Source organism: Carlito syrichta, unplaced genomic scaffold, assembly GCF_000164805.1.
Source record: "Carlito syrichta isolate Samal-C Ts95f unplaced genomic scaffold, Tarsius_syrichta-2.0.1 Scaffold119772, whole genome shotgun sequence".
Classification (NCBI taxonomy): Eukaryota; Metazoa; Chordata; class Mammalia; order Primates; family Tarsiidae; genus Carlito; species Carlito syrichta.
In genome coordinates, this window is record NW_007063868.1 from 562185 (window position 1) to 585316 (window position 23132).

The window sequence follows — 23132 nt, forward strand, 5'->3', positions numbered from 1 at the left end:
TTTTTCACATTTTTAAAGTTCATAAAGGATTATGGATCTTATTCCTTGCTTGCTATAGTTTCAAAGTAATTATTTGATTTTTCTGAGAATGCCACTCAGTTGAATTGAAACACTGGAATTCCTCGTGAGGTCTCTGAAGCCCATTGAAAATTACATTAGTTAGACATTTGAAATAATTCTTGTTGAATTCATTCAGCTGCACACTCTCTGGATGAAATAAGTTTCATTGTCTAGGACTTGGGGTTTAAACCTTGATTTGAGGTGATTGATAAAAGAAAATTGTGTGGCCTTGACACCTAAATATATATCTCAGAAATAGCAAACAACCACAAAAAATTTCCACAGTTTGGCATATTTTGAGGTGTGTGATACCCAATAACTAACTCAGTGCTGTGTCTCTGACACACATTTCACATAAATCAGACCAGAGCTAAATGGCTTTTAAAACTGTATGACTGTGTGAAATGTGTTTTTCTCTAACAACAAGTGAACATTTCCCCTTGAAGGAGCAAACTGTAATGAAATCATGTTTATGGCTGTTTTCTCTGCACTTAGATTTACTGAGAAGGGGAACTTGGAAGTGCTGCTCTTCACTATTCAGAGCAAGATGAGGGCCAACAACCAGAAAGTCTACATGCCCCGGGAGGGGAAGCTCATCTCTGATATCAACAAGGTAAAACAGATCTGGTCCTGTTGGGCCCTGGCTTCCTGGAGGCTTCAGGTTCTGTCATTGGGTCTTGATTGCTAAGAGGGCAGGAGACTGAAAAGGACTGCCCCTGCCTGCCGAACTGACAAATGGCAGCTGGCACTCAGGTATGGCAGAGAGCCAAGAAGATATTTGTGCTGGGCCAGGCTTTTGGAGGCTTTTGGGGGGCAGTGGTAGATGTTATCAAACCAGCTTTGGCTCAGGCTGTTTACCTTGGTACTCAGATATGTATCATTTTACCCCTCATCTGTCTGAGGTAGTCTTCTCAAACTTCAAATTACAGAAAGGAGAATTTGAAGCATTATTTCATATATTTGGAATCTGTAGATGTTGTGAGGCTTAGGATGTTGGCTCCATCCATCGTAGAAGCTGTCAAATAAATAATTTTCGTAATCGTTATCTCTTATGTTTGCAATTATAGAATTTCACAGCTTATTTCTAACTAGAAATTTGAAAAATCTAGAATTCTGTGTTCATTGGTACACGCTTAGAGTCCTTTGAGTGGGAGTTTGAAATTTTTTTTAAATGTGAAATGAGACATGTTTCTTGGGAATGAGTTTAACGCGGAGAATCGGTCAGGATTTTTAAGAAATATTTGGATGTGTAAATTTTTAAAATGTGGTTCAGGGTAAAGTGGATGAGAGATTCATATGATTTCTTAGAAAAATCTTGTACCCTTTTATGATTAGAGCTGTTTAAGACTATTTATTCCTCTTAAAGTAAGAAATTTATACTTACATTGCTTCCTAGCTACAGTTTTGTTTTCCAAGTATGACACGACATGGAATCTTTAGATTTAGTTAGGAGGAGAGTGTTCCCATGAGTATACACTGAGAGAAAAATAATCTTTTTTTTTTGATTTTTCTGAGAAGAGTCAGCGAGGGTGGGAATGGGATTTCCTTTTCAAGTTCTCAGGTCTCTGTAAAATACTAGCTGTCCACTATCACCAAGGAACATTTCTTGAACATGACAGGAAACTTTTTTTTCTTTTCATTTCTGTAGGCCTGGGAAAGACTGGAAAAAGCAGAACATGAGCGAGAACTGGCTCTGCGGAATGAGCTCATAAGACAAGAGAAACTGGAACAGCTAGCCCGCAGATTCGACCGCAAGGCAGCTATGAGGGAGACCTGGCTGAGTGAGAACCAGCGCCTGGTGTCTCAGGTTCCGCTCTTGATATTTAAGAGACCTTTCCTGGGGTAATCTAGAAACACAGACCATACCCAAGGGACCTGGGACCACAGTACAGTGCTTTATTGACAGTCTGTGTTCTGCAGGAACTGCCAGGTCTTCTTGCCTACTTCCCACCAAGAAGAGGATGTTTATAATTTTCGACATACTTTTCTCTTGTATTTATCTAACTTTTCATAGATCTGGAAGCAGCTCTAGCAGAGTTTGTTTGGAGCCAGTGAGTGTGTGTGAATTATTCACATTATATACATTTCACCAATCTTCCTTTTTTCTTTGCTTTTCAACAGGCTAACCCTTCAAGGCAGTTAGACTAGTTGTTCGTGAACCTTCGAGGCAGACTGTTCGTGAAATAAACAAAAGTAGCTTTCTTTTCCCCTTGCTCGATGAAAGCTGTCACCTGCTCCAGTCTCTTAAGTCAGGTGCTAGATAGGAACTGGGCTTCTCTGCAAAATGAGCAGTTGCTGGTTTGCTTTGGGGAGCGCTGAGGAGACCAGTGGGGTGGAGGACTCAGGAGTCAGATTTGACTTTAGGACCACCAGAGATTAAGGTGTGCTCAGGATTTCACCCTTGTTCTCCATTTCGGTTTTTCAGGTGAGATAGCTTTTTTATTTTGTGTTGTTTTTCATTCTCTTTCTCTGTAGGACAACTTTGGGTTTGACCTTCCTGCAGTTGAGGCCGCCACAAAAAAGCACGAGGCCATCGAAACAGACATTGCTGCATACGAGGAACGTGTGCAGGCTGTGGTAGCCGTGGCCAGGGAGCTTGAGGCCGAGAATTACCACGACATCAAGCGCATCACGGCAAGGAAGGACAATGTCATCCGGCTCTGGGAATACCTGCTGGAACTGCTCAGGGCCCGGAGACAGCGGCTCGAGATGAATCTGGGGCTGCAGAAGATATTCCAGGAAATGCTCTACATTATGGACTGGATGGACGAAATGAAGGTAAAACCTGATCTGTAGGAAGGAGGCTAAGGCTGATCTAGCCAAACCTCTCTTTTTGGGACCCATCCACTAACCCCCAACTTGCAGTTCTGCTCCTTGTCTAATGGCCCACCTGTAAAGCCAGAGGGGCCCATGTTAACCCGTGGGAGAGTTGTCAGCTCACGAATTAGATGAGACATGGAGTGTGAAAATGTTGTAGCAAAGAACAGTTCAGTAGCTGCAGGTCTGTGACTGTAATTAGATCTAATTTTGATCTATTCCAATGTAGGGAATATATCTACCATCAGATTGTGGTTTTCTTTTTTAATTCTGCAGGATTGAACTAGCTTTCTGTCTCATTGATCTTTCTATGAGTGAGTAGTACTTCTCCGGGGAGGGGGCGAGGTGGTATGGGCAGGTAGGAGAGTGGTAGGTGGTGTGGACAGCGTGCAGGTCAGGAATCAGGTACCTGGTGTTCACACGGTAAGTGTCTGAGTTGCCTAACCTCCCTGGGCTTCGTTCCTTCATCCTTAAGTGTACAGTGAACTTATTGTCTGCCTCATCCAGTTATTGCAAGGGTGGGAATGACTGGGTGACAGTGGTTGTTCATGCTGGTTTGTACTGTCCCTTCCATTACTGACATCTCTGAGCATAGAGTTCCAAGCTTTTCCCCTGTTGAGGAGGAGACCTGCCATTGTGCCGTAGCTCTATGCCCATTGGTGTCCTCTGATGCAGGCCATGGAACACTCATCCATGTTAAGCAGTTCTCTAGCTGGGAGGCAGTTGGCCTGGTAGATATAACTGAATGGGTCGGTTTTCAGACAGTCTGTGAAGCCTCCTTTATCTCAGCACACTGTGTTCCCAAGGTTGACCTTAACGCAAGAGATTTCCTTCCTGGGATGTAAGCCCTCATCTGTTGCTCGCCTCTTGAATTGTTCCTGACAGGGGCAAGGTCAGCTGACACCGTCAGTTTTCCCTCCTATTGTTCCAGATTTATGATATTCTTAGGTATGGTCTCTCTTGACCTTTTAAAATAGAGATGTTCACAAAATGTAGCAGAGAAGTGTGCTTTCCATTTTATAAATCATGATGTACATTATAATTCAGGTTGGCCCAGAAGCTTCTCTGAAGCAAAAGTGAAGTAGAAATTCTATCTGGTGAGGATATAGGATGAGGCTCCCACATTTGGCTGATTGGTGGAAGAAACAAGAAAATGTCAGTAGGTTTAAACTTAAACCCAAGAAGTTATTTGGAGTCTACTAAGCAAGATAGCCACCTGACCCTATTCTCGTTACTGGATTAATTATGTAGCCTGTAGGCTTTTCAACTAGAGTCTTCTCCCATTGATAGTATAAATATGGTAGAGGTAGAGGCATGCCAAAAAACTTTTTTATTTTGAATTGGGATCTCACTCTGTCACCCAGTCTGGATTGCAGTGGTACGATCACAGTTTACCACAGCCTCGACCTTCTGGGATCAGGCATTCCTGAGCTACAGGTGTGAACCACCATGCCTAGCTAATTTTTTATCTCACTATGTTTTCTAGGCTGGTCTTGATGAGGTCTCACTATGTTGTCTAGGCTGGTCTTGAACTCCTGGGCTCAAGCAGTCCTCCCACCTCGGTCTCCCAAAGTACTGAGATTACAGGCATGAGCCACCGTGCCTAGCCACTAGTAAACTCTTAACATGAAAAGCATTCACTTAAGGGATCAGCCGCTTCTAAAATATTTTTTAAACTTTGATGTTACCAAGTCTATTACCTTTATCTCTTACCCTCTTGAGTAGTTGTTGCTATAGCAGTTCCTTCTTGAAGCCTCATGTTTTGGAATCTTTCATACAAGTCGTCTCTCTTCCCCCCTTTTCTGTTGTACTTTTTAGTGTAGATTTGGCTTGTTTACTTCAAGGTCAATGCTCTTTAGTTTATTATATCTCCCCTGACATTGGCTTTCTGCCATCACCTTCCCCTGAAGGTGTGAGGTCCATGGCAGGCTAGAGAGAAAGTGCATCTTGGATGGCTCTCTGCTTGTCTGAAGATTATGTGATACTAAAGTCAAAGTTGTATTCACAGATGTCCTTTCTGTTGCTTCTTGTGTATAGGTGCTATTACTGTCTCAAGACTATGGCAAACACTTGCTCGGCGTGGAAGACCTGTTACAGAAGCATGCCCTGGTTGAAGCAGACATTGGCATCCAGGCAGAGCGAGTGAGAGCCGTCAATGCTTCTGCCCAGAAGTTTGCAACAGATGGGGAAGGTGAGGATAGATCATAGCATTATCTCCTGGTCACCAGAGATTATTTATTATAGAGGTACATAAGTTGCGTGGCAGTGGGCTGCTGAAGTCACTGTTTCTGGTGGGTTTGTCATGGGAAACCGAGATGTAGCAGGGTGGCCTTCTGAACACAAATTCTGTCTTGTTTTTCCTTTCTTTCCTTTTTTTTAAAGGCAGGATTTATTGAAAGGACAGAAAAGCTCCCATAGTGGGAGGGGATTGAAGGGGTTGCCCTTCCTTTTATTTTTTTTTGAGTCGGGTGGGATCTCACTGTGTCACCCAGGCTGGAGTGCAGTGGCACAATCATGGCTCACTGCAGCCTTAACCTCCGGGCTCAGACGATTCTCCCACCTCAGCTTTCTGAGTAGCTAGGACTACAGGTATGCACCACTATACCCGGCTAATTTTTTTTTTTTTTTGGTAGAGATGAGGGGTCACTATGTTGTCTAGGCTAGTCTTGAGTCCTTGGGCTCAGGCAATCCTTTCATCTCAGCCTCCCAAAGTGCTGGGATTTATAGGTATGAGCCACCGTACCTGGCCTGTTTTTCTGAAACAGACACATCCTTTCCTTAAATACTCAAAGGTTGCTTGGTTTAAAGTGGCATGATGTTTGGTAGTGAGATTTTGCTAGATGACACTCTGTGGCCATTCACTACCACCCTGGTATAGGCTGTTTAGGTAGATCATGGCTTTCACACACAGTGGCATGTACCTCTGTTTGAAGATTTGTTTAGAAAGGTTTGATTTTGCTTCCTAATTTTTTCAAACAAATGCAGCTGCCTTCTTTCATATGATTCATGCGTTTCTTTTTTTTTTTTTTTACGTGTGTTTTCTTTACTTGGAAATGATCACTTTGTCTATGGTTGGGCCAAAAAAAACCAATGCTTATCATTGCCTCTCCTTCCTGTTCCAGTCAAGATTCTTGAGGTGTTCCATTGCATGGCCCTGCATTTAGATTTAGAAGTGAACTGGTAATCAGATCGTAAGACGATGGGGTGTAGTTTACTGCCTGCAGATGAGCAGGAGCCCATGCTAAACTCTGTCCCACACACACATTCCTTCCTTGGTGTTAAACAGGTTACAAGCCCTGCGACCCCCAGGTCATCCGAGACCGCGTGGCCCACATGGAGTTCTGTTATCAAGAGCTCTGCCAGCTGGCAGCTGAGCGCCGGGCCCGTCTGGAAGAGTCCCGTCGCCTCTGGAAATTCTTCTGGGAGATGGCAGAAGAGGAAGGCTGGATACGGGAGAAGGAGAAGATCCTGTCCTCCGACGATTATGGGAAAGACCTAACCAGTGTCATGCGCCTGCTCAGCAAGCACCGGGCATTCGAGGATGAGATGAGCGGCCGCAGTGGCCACTTTGAGCAGGCCATCAAGGAAGGCGAAGACATGATTGCGGAGGAGCACTTCGGTTCCGAGAAGATCCGCGAGAGGATCATTTACATCCGGGAGCAGTGGGCCAACCTGGGGCAGCTCTCGGCCATTCGGAAGAAGCGCCTGGAGGAGGCCTCCCTGCTGCACCAGTTCCAGGCGGATGCTGATGATATCGACGCCTGGATGCTGGACATCCTCAAGATCGTCTCCAGCAGCGACGTGGGCCACGATGAGTACTCCACACAGTCTCTGGTCAAGAAACACAAAGATGTGGCGGAAGAGATCGCCAACTATCGGCCCACCCTCGACACGCTGCACGATCAAGCCAACGCCCTCCCCCAGGAGCACGCCGAGTCTCCAGACGTGAGGGGCAGGCTGTCGGGCATCGAGGAGCGGTACAAGGAGGTGGCAGAGCTGACACGGCTGCGCAAGCAGGCCCTCCAGGACACCCTGGCCCTGTACAAGATGTTCAGCGAGGCTGACGCCTGTGAGCTCTGGATCGACGAGAAGGAGCAGTGGCTCAACAACATGCAGATCCCAGAGAAGTTGGAGGACCTGGAGGTTATCCAGCACAGGTGAGCAGGGCGCTGCTGGGCACGCCTCCCACCCCGTGACCACCAGTGGCTAAGGAGGTGACACCCTATTGGACTGTCATTTCAGATTTGAGAGCCTAGAACCGGAGATGAACAACCAGGCTTCCCGGGTCGCGGTGGTGAACCAGATTGCACGTCAGCTGATGCACAGTGGCCACCCATGCGAGAAGGAAATCAAAGCCCAGCAGGACAAACTCAACACGAGGTGAGTGTGAGGCCAGCAGTGTGCCAGTGCCCATGTGGGACGAGGGCAGGTGAGGTGACTCGCCAAGCCTTGCTGTTGAGAGCTTCTTGCACAGAGTCACTGGCATCACTGCGCTGATGTCATGGCATTGGCATATGTCCATCGACATGTCTTCATTTTGCAAGAATTCTCTTAGGGTGATGTCATTCAGGGCAGGAGGATGATTCAAGTCAGTCTGACACCTGCCCCTGCCACATCAGAATTAGTTAGGACTTGGGGTAGCCTATGCCCAGCATAGTAAAAGGCATTAAGGTGGTACCCAAGCTGTCCCTTTTAAAAATTTCTGGGATCGGATTCTGGCATGTTTGAGACTTAATTTGCCAGTGAAAGTCTGGTTGTCAGGGCGGACCTTTGTCCTGGTCTTATCTTTGTATTGAGTAAACCCATTTGAGTAGGTTGTGGTGGCCAGCTGGCCTTGGCTGTGAAGGTTGCTGTCAGCCATAGATTTGGAAAATGTTCATTACATGCAGTTCAGAGATGAGTAAAATGTGTGTGACTGACATGAATTGATTGACTCTGGGTACAGAGATGTTGTAACTGCTCGCAGTAAAGCTCTTTAACTTGTCCCTCTTCATATCAGCCTTTTTCCAGTCACATTGTGTCCCTGAGCTATTTCTATAGTATTTAGTGTTCATATTCTGAAAGATGGATTTCCAAAAAGTGTGTAGTCAAAGCAAAGATGGAGAAAACACACGCACTGTTCGTTTTGCTATCCAGCATGGCCAGTCTCCTTTTTTCATGCTGCTCTCTCTACTGCCCCCTGCACTTACAGGTGGAGTCAGTTCAGAGAACTAGTCGACAGGAAGAAAGATGCTCTTCTGTCTGCCCTGAGCATCCAGAACTACCACCTCGAGTGCAATGAAACCAAATCCTGGATTCGGGAAAAGACCAAGGTTATCGAGTCCACCCAGGACCTGGGCAATGACCTGGCCGGTGTCATGGCTCTGCAGCGTAAGCTGACCGGCATGGAGCGAGACTTGGTGGCCATCGAGGCAAAGCTGAGCGACCTGCAGAAGGAGGCGGAGAAGCTGGAGTCCGAGCACCCTGACCAGGCTCAGGCCATCCTGTCTCGGCTGGCCGAGATCAGCGACGTGTGGGAGGAGATGAAGACCACCCTGAAAAACCGAGAGGCCTCCCTGGGAGAGGCCAGCAAGCTGCAGCAGTTCCTGCGGGACTTGGACGACTTCCAGTCCTGGCTCTCCAGGACCCAGACGGCCATCGCCTCAGAAGATATGCCCAACACCCTGACTGAGGCGGAGAAGCTGCTCACCCAGCATGAGAACATCAAAAACGAGATCGACAACTATGAGGAGGACTACCAGAAGATGAGGGACATGGGTGAGATGGTCACCCAGGGGCAGACCGACGCCCAGTACATGTTTCTGCGGCAGCGGCTGCAGGCCTTGGACACTGGATGGAATGAACTCCACAAAATGTGGGAGAACAGGCAAAATCTCCTCTCCCAGTCACATGCCTACCAGCAGTTCCTCAGAGACACGAAGCAAGCCGAGGCCTTTCTCAACAACCAGGTAAGGCTCACCACTGTCTTTGCTTCCTTTCTGTTAGAGCAGGCCAGGGCTACTGCTTTAAACCACATCTATGTGAAATTAGATGAATAACATATATCTTTCCCCCTCAACCCTTAAGGCATTAAAATCCATTACAATGTAAGGGACAGGAACTAAGCTTCACAGGAGCTGCCTTGTCTGGCAGAGCAGGGTTCAATTTCAGCCACTGTCGGAGACCTCTCATGTCATAGTATATATTGATCCCATCGAAAAAGGTAAAATGAGGCTGGGCGCGGTGGCTGAAGCCTGTAATCCCAGCACTTTGGTAGGCCAAGGCGAGAGAATTACCTGAGCCCCAGGGGTTTGAGACCAGCCCGGACACCTTGATGAGACCTCATCTCTACAATATATCAAAAAATTAGCCGGGTGTGGTAGTGCACACCTGTAGTTCTGGCTACTTGGAGGTGGAAGGATCACCTGAGCCCAGTAGGGCAAGGCTTTAGTCTAGGCCATGAGCATGCTACTGCACTCCAGTCTGGGTGACAGAGTGAGACTCTGACTCAAAAAAAAAGGTAAAATGAGATGTTTTGTTTGGGCTTTTTTTTTTTTTTTTAATCCAAATGGCTCTGTTTTCTTGCTCTAGAAGCTATCAGGGACTTAGAGAAGGAAAAGTGGCTAAGGATGGTCACGAACATCAGGGTTATTAATCTCTTTTAAAAGAGCACGAAGGAGCCGGGCTCGGTGGCTCAGCCTGTAATCCCACGCCTTTGGGAGGCTGAGGTGAGTGGATTGCCTGAGCCTGCGAGTTCGAGACCCGCCTGGGCAGCGAGACCTCATCTCTACAATAAATCAAAAAATCAGCCGGGCGTGGTGGCGCATGCCTGTACTTCCGGCTACTTGGAAGGCTGAGGCGGAAGGATCGCCGGAGCCCAGCGGGTCGAGGCTGCAGTGGCCGGGAGTGGCCACTGTATTCCAGTGTGGGGGACAGAGTGAGACTCCAACTCAAAAAAAATAAATAGATAAAAGAGCACGAAGGGTATGCTGCTGTTGTCTTCACAGGCACACGAGAGGGCCTTTGGAGCCGATATACAAAGCTTTGGTTACTTTTCTCACTCTTTGGGGAAAAAAATTTAGAGCATTTAACCATTTAGGGAAATGTAGTCACTTACAGTGTCTCACTGGGGATTAAAACATTTTTTTAATTTGATGTGATTTGATTATTTCGTGTCAGTGTTGTGTAACGTATTGCCTGGAAATACAGAAGATGAATATAGGAAAATGAGTTCTTCCATTGACATGTCATCCTGTTATGATTTTTTTGTCCTCTTTAAATAAAGGAGTATGTTTTGGCTCACACTGAAATGCCCACCACTTTGGAAGGAGCTGAAGCAGCTATTAAAAAACAAGAGGACTTCATGACCACCATGGATGCCAACGAGGAGAAGATCAATGCTGTGGTGGAGACGGGCCGGAGGCTGGTGAGCGATGGGAACATCAACTCAGATCGTATCCAGGAGAAGGTGGACTCTATTGATGACAGGTATGGTTTGCTGAGGTTCTGAAGGGACTCTTGCACCTTGCGACTCAAGCTTCTGAATCGTTGACCAGAATCCTTGGGACTGGGGGTATCAATTTCCCAGTGGGCAGAATGTTGGGCACCCAGCAGAATTTCATCTACCCACATGGAAAATGAGTGAGCAATGCATGGCTGCCTGAGAATGTGGTTCTTTTTTAATTTTTATATACTTAGGGGGTGCAAGTGCAGATTTCTTAAACACACATGCTACATATTAGTGACATCTGTCTGTTAGTGCACGTATCACCTGAATAGTGAATGTTTACCCAATAGGTAATTTTTCAACTCTCACCTTCCTCTAGTCTCCGTTGTCTGTCATTCCACTCTGTCCATCTGTACCTGAGAATGTGGTTCTTGTAAGCCATGTACAAGTATCCACAAAAGAAAAGAAAGCCTGGGAAGCTGAGCTAGTCATTAACCAAAGACCTGTAAGGGCTGTAATGCTGTGTAGCAATCGAGTGTAAGCCATGCTCTTCGAGAACTGACACACATGTGTCACCCAAGCGGATCCTGAAAACTAGGCATTTTCCCAGCCAAGCGCACGTTCACTTTCATCCATATGCAGCTTCTCTGAAGCCTGTCAAGAAACAGTGGGAAGGGAGGATGAGGCTTGCTTGTCCTGAGTACCCAGCAGAGCCACAAAGGAACATTATCAGCCTTTTTTAGAAAATTGAATAATGCTGTAATGGGATCTTCTTCATAATGAAAGAGGCCATGTTTTTCTCTTCTGCCAGGGCCTCTCCAGGGTTGGATACTCTTTTTAAAATTTCTGTTCTCTAAATTATTTATTTTTTTCTTTTTTTGTGTGTGTTTCTAAAATATTTTCTCCCTGACTGGAGGCTACTGTACTCCATTTGACCCTAACTCTTTGACTCTCCCCTTACGCTTGCCCTGTCCTGGTCACTGAAGTTCAGGCAGAGTGAGGGTTGGATATGCTAGCATGAACCGGTTCTAGTCTGGATCAGTTGCTAGCCTCTATTCCAGCTGAACCTCACTGGTCCCAGTTTGGGCTGGATTTAAGGGCTCATTGTGCAACTAATGTCATCAAGAAGCAATCTCTTCTTCAAGGTGTCTCCTCTGACTCTGATCTTCAAGTGCATTGAAAAGGAAAACTTCTTGCTGTTTACCATATCTAAGAGGGTCTTCCCAGGATCCTTGGGCAGGCTGACTTCAAATAAGATGAGGTGGAGCGGGGAGGTACTCTTTTTCTCATAAGAATGAGCTCCTGGCTTTAGCACTTTCAGTGGGTTTTTTTTTTTTTAACTGATTTAGAGCCTAAGCTGTGTGTTTGAAGGATGGTACTGAAAGACAGAAGGGACATTCCAGCCATAGTGCAGTTTTTGGGAAGCCAGAAACAGTATCCAGCTCTGTAAAGCAGGACCTTCTCTCACAAGGGAAAACAGGCTTAAAAATCACCAAAAACAAAAAATTCCTCCACCAAACCCTTCTTAAATGAGTGTGTGAAAAACAGAGATTGGGCAAGGCATTCTTAATCTAGAGAAAAAGAAGTTCATTTTTTTCTAATATTAATACTCTCGTTATTTTGTAAATATGATATCTTGTGTTCTTCCATGTTGGATGCACACAGCTGGTTTCCTAAAGGCAGGCCTGACCACTGGGGACATATGTGTTCAGGCAGGCATACAGTGCCTTGCTGCTTTCTCAGTTTATTTGTATGTCCTCAGTGCTGCAGCTGCACAGGGTTGTTGGAAGCAAGTGACACTGTCAAGACCGGGACTCTTGGATGCAAGAGAACATTCCAGCAGCTCTTTTTTATGGCTTAACTTCCCTGTTGCTCTTGACTAAGAGCGTAGGCTCCTGGAGCTCCAGAACTTCCTTAGGATTTCTCAGTTTTAAAAAGAAACGTTAAGGTGATCTGGCACAGCAATAAGCGTAATAAGAAAGATGGAAGGAGGAGGGTTTTCCATTGATCTGCCCTCAGGAGAACCACATAGCCTTATTTTTCTCAGCTGGTGTTTTCTGAATTTTGGGTTCACTGTAATGTCCCCAGAGGCCTCAAGATCTGAAACTGACCCTAGAGGATACTTGTCTTTTATAAAAACATACACATCTCTGAGTTCCAGGTGTTGTAGGAGCACAGGCTAAGTAAACATCTAAACCTTCAGCCCTAATCCCCTTGCCCAGAAGTGTTCTGATGACTTGGTAAAGCCACTCTTGTAGAATGTAAAGTCATTATAATGCACTTACATTCAGAAATCTCCTGAGTTACTGAAATGAAAGAAAGTGCCAGAACAAAGATACTGACTCCAACAGATGTGGGCGGGGCACAAGTGGCCTTCAAAGTGCCAGTGCGGGGTAGAAACCTTCCTCAGCCTGCCCTAGGAGTGTGAACAGGGAAGGAGCCTCCTGCACCACAGTGCAGGTCTTGGGGAACAAGAAACAGTATCCGGCTCCAAACAGTAAGACCTTCCCTCATAGGGGAAAGAAGTCACCAAACTATTGTACCTGAGATTCGTGACCCTTCACAGGGACCAATTACACCTAGCATCTGCTTCATGTGATGAGGGAGCTTTTGAGTCTCGTTATGGGGGCAGGAGATGAGAAATGGAAACGAAGCAAGAGAACCTTGCCCCGACCCAAGAGCACTCTTAGGACTGTGGAAATTGCAGCCAAGTTTTAGAAAGTCCTTCCAGGCCCTTCCCTGTAATTGATTCCATGATCCAACCTTAAGAGAATTTCCTGACTTTCACTTCCGATGAATACCGTTGGTTGCTACTAGTAAGTGGTGAAGCCACACTCACTACTTTCGAATGTTTTCTGAGTCAGCGACAGCCCCAGCTGCCTGCGGGCTGTGTTTCACTCCTGGGAACACATCGCACAAAGGCCATCGTCACTCCTGCCTGTAGGCCAGTGTCACTTGGACCTGGGACTCAGTCTCTTCCTCCCTCTTCCCATCTTCATGGTCTCACTACAAGAGAAAAGGTGCCTGGGCAGACATCAGCTAGGTGTGCGTGAGACTTAGAAATACATTTGGGCTCTGTCTGGTTATATTTCTCCCTTTGTGAATGTTGTCCCTTAGTGAGTTTTGCATGCCCTCTTGAAACTTGCAGTAATCTGGGTTTCTTCCTCACCATCATGGCACTTTGTGAGATGCTTTGCTGTAGGAAACAGGATCTCTTATTCAGGGCCATTGGCTAAAGGCAGGACTCTTGCATTTTGTCACTAAGTCCAACTTATTACCTCTCTCCTGAAGACTTGCTTTATTTTCTTAAACTCCCATAGAATTAGAACTGGAATTTGAGGGTAGGGAACTTCAAGAACTTTTCTAGACCCACTTTTTTTTTTTTTTTTTTTTTTTGAAGTCTCACTCTGTTGCCCAGACTGGAGTACAATGGCCACTCCCAGCCACCGCAGCCTCGACCTGCTGGGCTCCAGCGATCCTTCCACCTCAGCCTTCCAAGTAGCTGCAACTACAGACGCGCGCTACCATGCCCGGCTAATTTTTGATTTGTTGTAGAGATGAGGTCTCGTCAAGTTGCCCAGGCAGGTCACGAATAGACCCACATTTTTTAAAGGACTAATTCTTTTAAATTCAAATTTGCTAACAGAATTTTGGTTTTTTTATTTTTCATTTTTGGTTTCTGATGATGGATAGCAATGACACAAAGTGGCTCTGTCCTTTATAATTTTTTGTTATAAAAGCAATAAATGTTTTAACATATTTGCGAGAGGAACTGCTGTCCTTAATCCCATCTCTAGCACATGCCATTTTAGTGTTTGCTTTCTAATATTTTTTTGCCTTGGAGTCCTGTATCCTTTAATATACATAAGCTCCTTTCATTTAGCATTATACAGTGACTGATTTTCTGTTTGCATTTTGCCTAAGTGGTATAAGCATATTAAGATCCCCTTTCCTGAAGCTATGTAACCCCTTTCGAATTTAAAAAAAGTCATTGCATGTACCTAACATCTACCTGACAGTATTTTGTTCAAAGTAATTTATATAATACTATACATAAATTTATATAATTTAATATATTATATAAGATATAAATATATATCATGAATATAAATAAACATTCACGATTCCTGCTATTTTGTAAACACTGGTACCTGCAAAGGGCCATAGGAGGGAGGACTTTTCCTTTGGTTCTCTAGGCAGATGATGCCCTTTGTTTGTCAGCATCCACTGAGGGCCTGTGTGACACATCCATCACTATAAGATCTTTATTTCTCCTGAGGAGATTCTTCAGACGCCAGTCAGTGGCATGTGTTCCCCCGAGCTGCTTTCTCAGCCCTGTGGATAATCCAAGGCTGTGTATCTTCCCCGTCCCTGCTGCAGGCTGGTGGAGATGGAGGAGGGACCTTGTCCAGGCACTTGGCAGTGAGAAATTGCTTTGAGAATCTGAATGAAAACCCAGCTCTCCTCATGTGCACCCTGCGTTTATCCCTCTTAATACCCTGAACACAGACGGGCTTTCTTGCTCAGGTGACTAGGGTATCAGGGAAGTGTGTGCCTCGCAGTGTTCCTTGATTCCTAATGAATCTTCCCCTGTTGGCAGTGGAGCCACTGAAAGGCGATCCTTTTCACAGCATCATGTTGCTGTTCTTTAGTTTCTGGTGGAGAACCTAAGCCGCTGGGTGCTTGAAGGAAACTTGCCAGAGAGTGCTGGTGCCTTCATGCCAGGGAAGAGGGAGCCAGGAGTACTGCATCCACACTGGGAAGCATGCACTCTCTGTTCACTTATCATTCACTGAGTGCAGCTCTTTCTGGTTCTTATGAGTTAACTCATTTAAGGTTTTGTGGCTTAACTTCTTTGAGCCTTAGTTACTGCTATCTATTAATTAGAAGTGACTTTGAATAAGCATATAATCTCAAAGTCTAAAAATGTGATTCATTTTTTTGGTACTGTTTGTTTTTGGTGAATCTTTCTGAAATGGGAATCTGCTTATCAGGAAACATTTGTTTAAAGCCAGTTACATCATTATATATTTTTTCTTAGCCCTGTACATGTCACCCAGTTAAGAGTTCCTTGAAAGTAGGTTTCAGCCGGGTTCCGTGGCTCAGCCTGTAATCCCAGCGCTTTGGGAGGCTGAGGTGAGTGGATTGCCTGAGCCCGCGGGTTCGAGACCCGCTTGGGCAACTTGGCGAGACCTCATCTCTACAGTAAATCAAAAATTAGCCCGGCGTGGTAGCGCGCGCCTGTAGTTCCAGCTACTTGGAAGGCTGAGGCAGAAGGATCACCAGAGCCCAGCAGGTCAAGGCTGCGGTGGCTGGGAGCGGCCACTGCACTCCAGTCTGGGCAACAGAGTGAGACTCCAACTCAAAAAAAAAGAAAGTTTCACATTCTCCCACAGTGCTTAAAATGGGAACTGTACACAGTGCCCACATTTTTTTTTCCAGCACCAGATTTGGAAGCACCAAATTTATACAGATCATGTGACTATATGTTTGACCTGTTGTGTAGCCAAACACAACCTGTGGGACAGGTGTTTGGGTCTCTCCTGTATCATGGCTTACCCAATTGGAGGATGCTAACATCTCTTATTTATCTTGTCTCCTTCACATAATTGAGAGCTGTAAGTGAACTTCAGCATAGATGGAAACCCAAGAAAGAAATTGACTTTGTTCTTTTTGTTTGTTTGTTTGAGTTGGAGTCTCACTCTGTCGCCCAGGCTGGAGTGCAATGACACGTTCACGGCCACCACAGCCTTGACCTGCCGGGTTCAGGCTGTCCTTCTGCTTCAGCTTTCCAAGTAGCTGGAACTACAGGCACACGCCACCACGTCTGTCTAATTTTTTGATTTATTGTAGAGATGAGGTCTCGCCAGGTTGCCCAGGCTGGTCCCGAACCCCTGGACTCAGGCAACCCTCTCGCCTCCACCTTCCAAAGTGCTGGGATTACAGGCATGAGCCACCACGCCCTGCGATAAATTGACTTAAACTTATTTTTGTTACCATTCTGACAGACATAGGAAGAATCGAGAGGCAGCCAGTGAACTTCTGATGAGATTGAAGGACAACAGGGATCTTCAGAAATTCCTCCAAGACTGTCAAGAGGTATGCTGCCCTTTAATTTCAGTTTTTGACAGTAACAATTGCCAGCAGAAGAACCTTTTGAATTATAAAATTAATAAAGCCAGAAATTCATATCACCCATTTGAATTATAGGCAGGGCTAAGTGGCACTTTGTTGGTTCTCCAAACTTCATGCTTCCTTTTAGAGTAGCTAGATGATTATACTCTAGGATGCTGTAATATAGAACTATACTGTCCATTGCAATAGCCACCAGCTCCATGTAGCTATTTCATTCTAAATTAATTAAAATTAAATAAAATTAGTAGTGTAGTTCCTCTTTCATTAGCTGTATTTTAAGTACTCAGTTGCCAGCTGTGACTAATGGCTACCATATTGGACAACACAGACACAGAAACTTCCAGTGCTGTAGAAAGTTCTATTGGATAGTGATGTCCTAGAATGGTGTGCAGTCTACAAGTATTTAGTATTATGTTTTAACTCTTTAAAGCAATGTATACTTCAATGGTATGGAAGGAAAGAACTAGAAGGAACTGAAACTGGCTACCAAATAAAAAACAGAGATTTAAAAAATATAAATTAAGTTTCTTACTCACATAAGACCTTCAAATATCCATCTTTCGGATTCCTAATGTGTATCTGACATGAGGAGAGCAGTAATCCTGATTCCAAACACCAAAGTTTAACATATATTAATCTGATGATTCTCATACTAGTTCATGCTCTCCTGATACATGCATAAACAAACTGAAAACTAAAGTTGGCCAGAAAAATAGTCTTTCTGCAAGGTAGTTGGAAGAAAGCATCTCGCTGACTTCTCATGTATGAGTACACGAGCACATCATATTTCTGCCATATAACAATGAATGAAGCCAGGCTTGGTGGCTCAGCCTGTAATCCTGCGCTTTGGGAGGCTGAGGTGAGTGGATTGCCTGAGCTCACGGGTTCAAGAATCGCCTGGGCAACTTGGCGAGACCTCATCTCTACAATAAATCAAAAAATTAGCCAGGCGTGGTAGTGCGCGCCTATAGTTTCAGCTACTTGGAAGGCTGAGGTGGAAGGATCGCTGGAGCCCAGCAGGTTGAGGCTGCGGTGGCTGGGTGTGTGCCACTGCACTCCACTCTGGGCGACAGAGTGAGACTCCAACTCAAAAAAAAAAACAAAAAACAATGAATGAGACTCAGTCTTCTTTGCTTCATTAGAAGGCAAAAATGGGGTGAAGAATATTGACACAAAGCTGTAGGGGTCTTGGGGGGGGTCTTGAGTATGGGAGTAGGATCGGTTATATGCTGAGAATATGACTCCAATCATTGCAAACACCCTGCGTGCAAACATGTGGCTGTGTATTAAAAGAAACATGGCTCCAATGACAGCAGTATTAGATCATCTGTGACAAGCACTCCTTCATGTCCATTAAACTGCTGTCTTATTGTGAATCTTACAATATGCTCTTGCAGCTAAACCTTAAGAAGGAAAGCCCATAAACTTATGTAGCTTAGGGTCTGTCAGCTTTAAGCACCATATTGACAAATCTAGGTCTCTGGGGGATTTGCCTGGAGCCAGACAGGCTGAAGACAGGAGTGCCTCTTCTAAGTGACTTGCAGGCATTAGCAACCCATTTGAATAGGATGCTCACTTACAGAGGCATTCATATCCCAAGAAAAGACACAGAGGAGAGTCCTGAGATCTGAAGGTAGCAGTATAGAGCTGCATGTCATACTACAGTGGATGTCAAGTGGCCATTGTGTCTTAGGGGAAGTGAACAGGATGAGGGGGTGTTTGCAGACTGGGCTGTGCCTTCCACAGATTGGTGGCACCTATATCACCTTGATGTTTCCCTTGACGCACCATCAGTGACTCATTTTAACTTAAGGCCATATTGCTGGTGTTGAGTGAGATCAACAGGATTCCATGCTCCTGCTTTTTTCTTTTCTTTTTTTTTGCGTCAGAGTCTCACTCTGTAGCCCAGGCTGGAGTACAATGTCACACTCATGGCTACTGCAGCCTCAACCTGCTGGGCTCAGACAGTCCTTCTGCATCAGCCTTCCAAGTAGCTGGAACTACAGGCACGTACCACCTGCTAAGTTTTTTATTTATTGTAGAGACGAGATCTCGCCATATTGTCCAGGCTTGTCTTGACTCCTGGGCTCAGGCAGTCCTCTCATCTCAGCCTCCCAAAGTGCTGGGATTACAGGCATGGGCCACCATACCTGACCATGCTCCTGCTTTTAAAGGGCAAGTTAATATGATGAAATTCATTCACCTAACCACAGCAAAACCCAGGTTAAATGTGAGAAGAGTGCTGGGTAAAGAGCAGATGAAATGCCAAGGGAACCCTTGAGAGAAACCTGTTTATATTTGAAATTTCCAGTTGTCTATTTTCCACTTACATATATACAGATTTATAAATAGAAATGTGGAAAAAATTAAGTAAATAATATGATAGTCCTTCCCAATTGAATCACAGGAAACAGTCAGTCTTCGTAGACCTTTAGATCTTTGTTTCCACTTGCTCTAAATTAACATCCTTGGTTACAGGGAGTTCACTACTTAACACACACCTTGGCTGCATTCCAGGGACTGCTAGGCATGCCCAGGGCCTCTGTCCTGCAAGACATTCCCTCAAAGGATGCAGGAAGGTTTGGGCTGGGCTTTTTGATGTCCAGAAGATGATTTGCAGGTCTTTTTGGGACTGCTCTACCAAATCTCCCTGGTTTATCCTTTCTTCCCTTGTTCTGCCTGTGTCTTCTTGAGTCTCATTAAAGGTTAGTACAGCTATAGTGTCTACTGGGGGGTGTTCAGTGTCCCATGCCAGCTTGTGTAGCCTCTGCGTGGTTATGGAATTTAGGTCAGGTTTGAGGGCTCTGTAGCCAAGCCCTTGGTATAGTAATACAAGCAAATGCGATGCTGTCGTCTTTGGCTATAAACTTCCTATCATTCAGCCTCATTAAAATATACTTTTTTTATTTTTTTGAGTTGAAGTTTCACTCCATTGCCCAGGCTGGAGTGTAGTGGCATACTCACGGTCACCCCAGTGTCGACCTGCTGGGCTCAGGCGATCCTTCCATCTCAACCTTTCAAGCAGCCAGAACCACAGGCACGCGCTACCACATCCAGCTAATTTTAAAATTTATTGTAGAGATGAGGTCTCGCCAAGTTTCCCAGGCTGTTCTCGAACCCGTGGACTCAGGCAGTCCCCTCACCTTGGCCTCCCAAAGTGCCGAGATTACAGGCTTGAGCCACTGCGCCCAGCCGAAATATACTTTTAAAGCCAGAGAGACTCTTAAGATTGGTGTTTGTGTACAGCCCAGCCCTACATTTGATGATCTACTGATTATTCCAGTAGGTACTTACACAGCACGCAGAGGTCAACTTTAGTACCATTACTGGTTGTTGGCATTGCTCAAGGAACAGGGAATCCAGAGGTTTGTCTCTTTCAGACTCCCTTACTCATGGATGCCTTGGCTAGAGGAGGTGAGGACTGTGAGATCTGCCTACTGCCAGCCCCATAAACACTAGCAAGGTAGTGGGAATGAACAGAGGCCTGCCTATTCCCGGTTATAGATAGGGATGTAGGTGTCATCATAATATTTGTAGTGTTATTTAAATGTGGTGTCCTGGAAAATGAATAAATTATTTAAAAGGTACTACTTTCTTGTTTTATTCTTTTACATGACATCTCCTATTTTGTGGAACTGATTTTTTTTTCCTCAGGCAGGCAGTACATCTACATGCGTCTGGCACAGGGACGTGAGTTAGTGCTTTGCTCTTAGCTTAATTCAATGATCAAAGCATTTTTTCATATCTTTTCCCAATCTGCACAGTGTTCTTTTCTGCAGAGAATGAGTATATTCTTAAATGGCCTTTGTAAATGCCCACAAATAATCTCTGTAGCTCTGGTTCCAGAATGCTGATGAAGGGCTGATGAACTAGCGAGTTCCACAGATCCGTTTCATTGTGCAGTATTGCATGATACTTTATCTGTAGGATGATGTGTTCAGCAAAGAGCAGATTTGCTCATAAGCCTCTGATTTTAATGTCTCACTCTCTCTCTTTTTTTTTTTTTTTTTTTAGTCAGAATCTCACTTTGTCTCCCAGGCTGGAGTGCAGTGGCATGTTCACATTCACTGCAGCCTCCACCTACTGGGCTCAGGTGTTCCTTCTGCCTCTGCCTTTCAAGTAGCTGAACTACACACTACCATGCCTGGCTAATTTTTTGATGTATTGTAGAGACCAAGTTGCCCAGGCAGGTCTCGCACCCCTAGGCTCAGGCAGTCCTCTCACATAGGCCTCCCAAAGTGCTGGGATTAGAGGCTTGAGCCACTGCACCTGGCTGTACCTCTCCTTTTTAAAATCCCTCTTGGGTAGGTGGTTATGAATAGGGAAAATATATGAATGTCCTTGGCACTTTGAGAGAATAAATGCCTTCTTGTGTGTGTGTAGAATACAGGGGTAAGTTTATCATTTAGTATCCCTTTAACTTATTTTCCCCTAAGATTGAATACATGGCCATAATCTTTCAGATTTTAGCTGCTCAGATAACTGGAGCATAGGTAATTATTTTAAAGTAGGAAATTTAGTGTCCTTATTTTATAACAGATCTATGGTCTTTGGTTACAAGGGGCTTTATGAGATTTGGTAGTTTTTTCCTCAATAAAGAGTAACATCAAAGATCTAGTTCCCTTTTGCTTCCAGCCCCCCACCTCATTTCCCTTCATGGTGAAGCCCAAGAAAGGTAGGGATGGTACCTAAGAGTCCACTCACTTTCAAAGCCAGGGTTGCTCCTGTGATCCATACCATTCTCCTTGACATCATTTCTAAAGAACAAATTTATGGGGAAGCCTTTCCCAGCAGCTGCCTGGAGCCAAGAGTAAATCACCTTGGAAGTGTTATTGTGTAAGGATTTCTGTTGGTTTTATGTGCCGTTTTTAGACTGTGTTGATAGAACCAGGAAGCAGTTCAGGTGAAAATTTGTTGGGACAGTGACTGGTGTAAAAGTGAGCTTCTCACGGTCACTCAGGAGAAGGGCATGGGCCCTGAAAATGGTTGCTTCTGATTCTGGGCTGACCCTGCATTCCTTTGTGTATCTTGGCCTAGGCAAACAAAAAGCTGTTCCTGGGTTAGCGCTGTGAATGGAGTAGGAATCAGGACTCTGGCACAGCCTGTTACAGGCAGACAGTGATGAGCCAGGACCTAATCAGGATGAAAGCCAGCCACAGTGGGTCCAGGGCCTGACGTTTGGCTGACCCTCGCAAGAGAACTCCCTTCTCAGATCCCTCAGCGACTGACGGCCTTTGTGTGGCTTTCCAGAGTTCAGATCCAAGCAGACATGTTGGGTCTCAAAATCAAGTTCTGTGAAGTGTTCTTGGTCTGAATGGAAGGGTCTTTAGAGAACTAGAGGCTATAGAAAAAGAGGTGAAGGTGACTTAAACTAGAAGGAAACATTGAAAGGGGATCATTGTTGCCTTAGCCCCTCAGTGAGCAAGTTATTTATGCCTCTTGGCATTCCCATGGATGCACTCGTGGGTGAGAGGATAAATGAGTAGGTTTTTTTGTTTTGTTTTGTTTTTAATAAAAGGAACTAAGAGTAAGAAGATTGCCAAATGTAGTAAAAGTCAATCATGATTAACACAGTGTAGGTGACACAGGTATTTGGAAGAGGAAAAAAACACGTTTTTGACTGGTTAGGGCAGGATTTTAAACACAAGCCTTTGTGGGAAAAGCTGGTGAAGAGTACCAAGCAGTTTGAAAGGTGGCTCACAAGGCTTTTGTACTTCTGGATTAAATGTTAGATACACAGTTTGGAGCAGAACTCAGATTCAAACTCCATATAATGAACATCTGTCACGACAGATCAGAGTTGTGAAGTTAAATATTTGATGGTCTGTTGTTGTGGAAACGTGTACATATATGCATAGTATGACATAAACCCAACACTTTACAGGCAGACAAAAGGCAGGTGTCTAGAATCATAACCACTGAAACCTTCCTGATTTTATTTTTCCTCTAGCTGTCCCTCTGGATCAATGAAAAGATGCTTACAGCCCAGGACATGTCTTATGATGAAGCCAGAAACCTGCATAGTAAATGGTTAAAACACCAAGCATTTATGGCAGAACTCGCATCCAACAAAGAATGGCTGGACAAAATTGAGAAGGTAAGCTAAAATGTTTGATGAGGGTCAATGTGTTTGTGGTGAGAAAATATTCAGAGTGGTGATGATCTCCTTTTTATTGAGCACGTTTCCTAGCGTGTTTTGAGTCTTGTTGATCATTTGTGAAAGCTACACAGCTAGTAGCTGTTCCCCTTCCACTTATGGTTCCTAACTTCAACCCACTAGATGGGAGAAAAGCAGAAACCCAACCATGTGTTACAGAAGGCTTGATTCCTCTTGGAATGAATTCTGGGTATCCGTTCTATCATACGTCTCACCTGCTACTACTGGGAGAACGTGAGCTCCCGTGCAGGGTTTCCACTGTCTTCATCATACTGTTTGTGTTGCACTGTGACACATTTATCAGATACAGTTGCACGCAATTTAAAATACATATGTATTTTAAATTTTCCCTATTTTTCTTGTGTGACTTCTGTATACCAGTCACTATAGCATTTGTTATAATGTGTTACTTGGGCACAGAGATTCTGTGCAACATAACTGAAAATGAATGTAGAGTTCCCCACCCTTCCTTCTCTCCCTTCACACTTTTTATATTGTTTCAGACTCTTAAAAGTTAAAATAACATGTTATATATGG

The 23132-nt window shown here is 44.8% G+C and overlaps 1 protein-coding gene across 2 annotated transcripts in view; it reads left to right on the forward strand.

Annotated features, from left to right (window-relative positions):
* The window catches only part of SPTBN1 (spectrin beta, non-erythrocytic 1), a 168996-nt gene that overhangs the window by 116054 nt on the left and 29810 nt on the right, over positions 1-23132 (forward strand). For both annotated transcript variants that reach the window (XM_008047968.1, XM_021707515.1), the window contains exons 9-18: positions 556-673; positions 1709-1867; positions 2536-2838; positions 4915-5068; positions 6164-7034; positions 7120-7257; positions 8069-8825; positions 10142-10344; positions 16312-16402; positions 22389-22535. In XM_008047968.1, the coding sequence (XP_008046159.1) occupies positions 556-673; positions 1709-1867; positions 2536-2838; positions 4915-5068; positions 6164-7034; positions 7120-7257; positions 8069-8825; positions 10142-10344; positions 16312-16402; positions 22389-22535 (2941 nt within the window). The remainder of the gene's footprint in view (positions 1-555; positions 674-1708; positions 1868-2535; positions 2839-4914; positions 5069-6163; positions 7035-7119; positions 7258-8068; positions 8826-10141; positions 10345-16311; positions 16403-22388; positions 22536-23132) is intronic.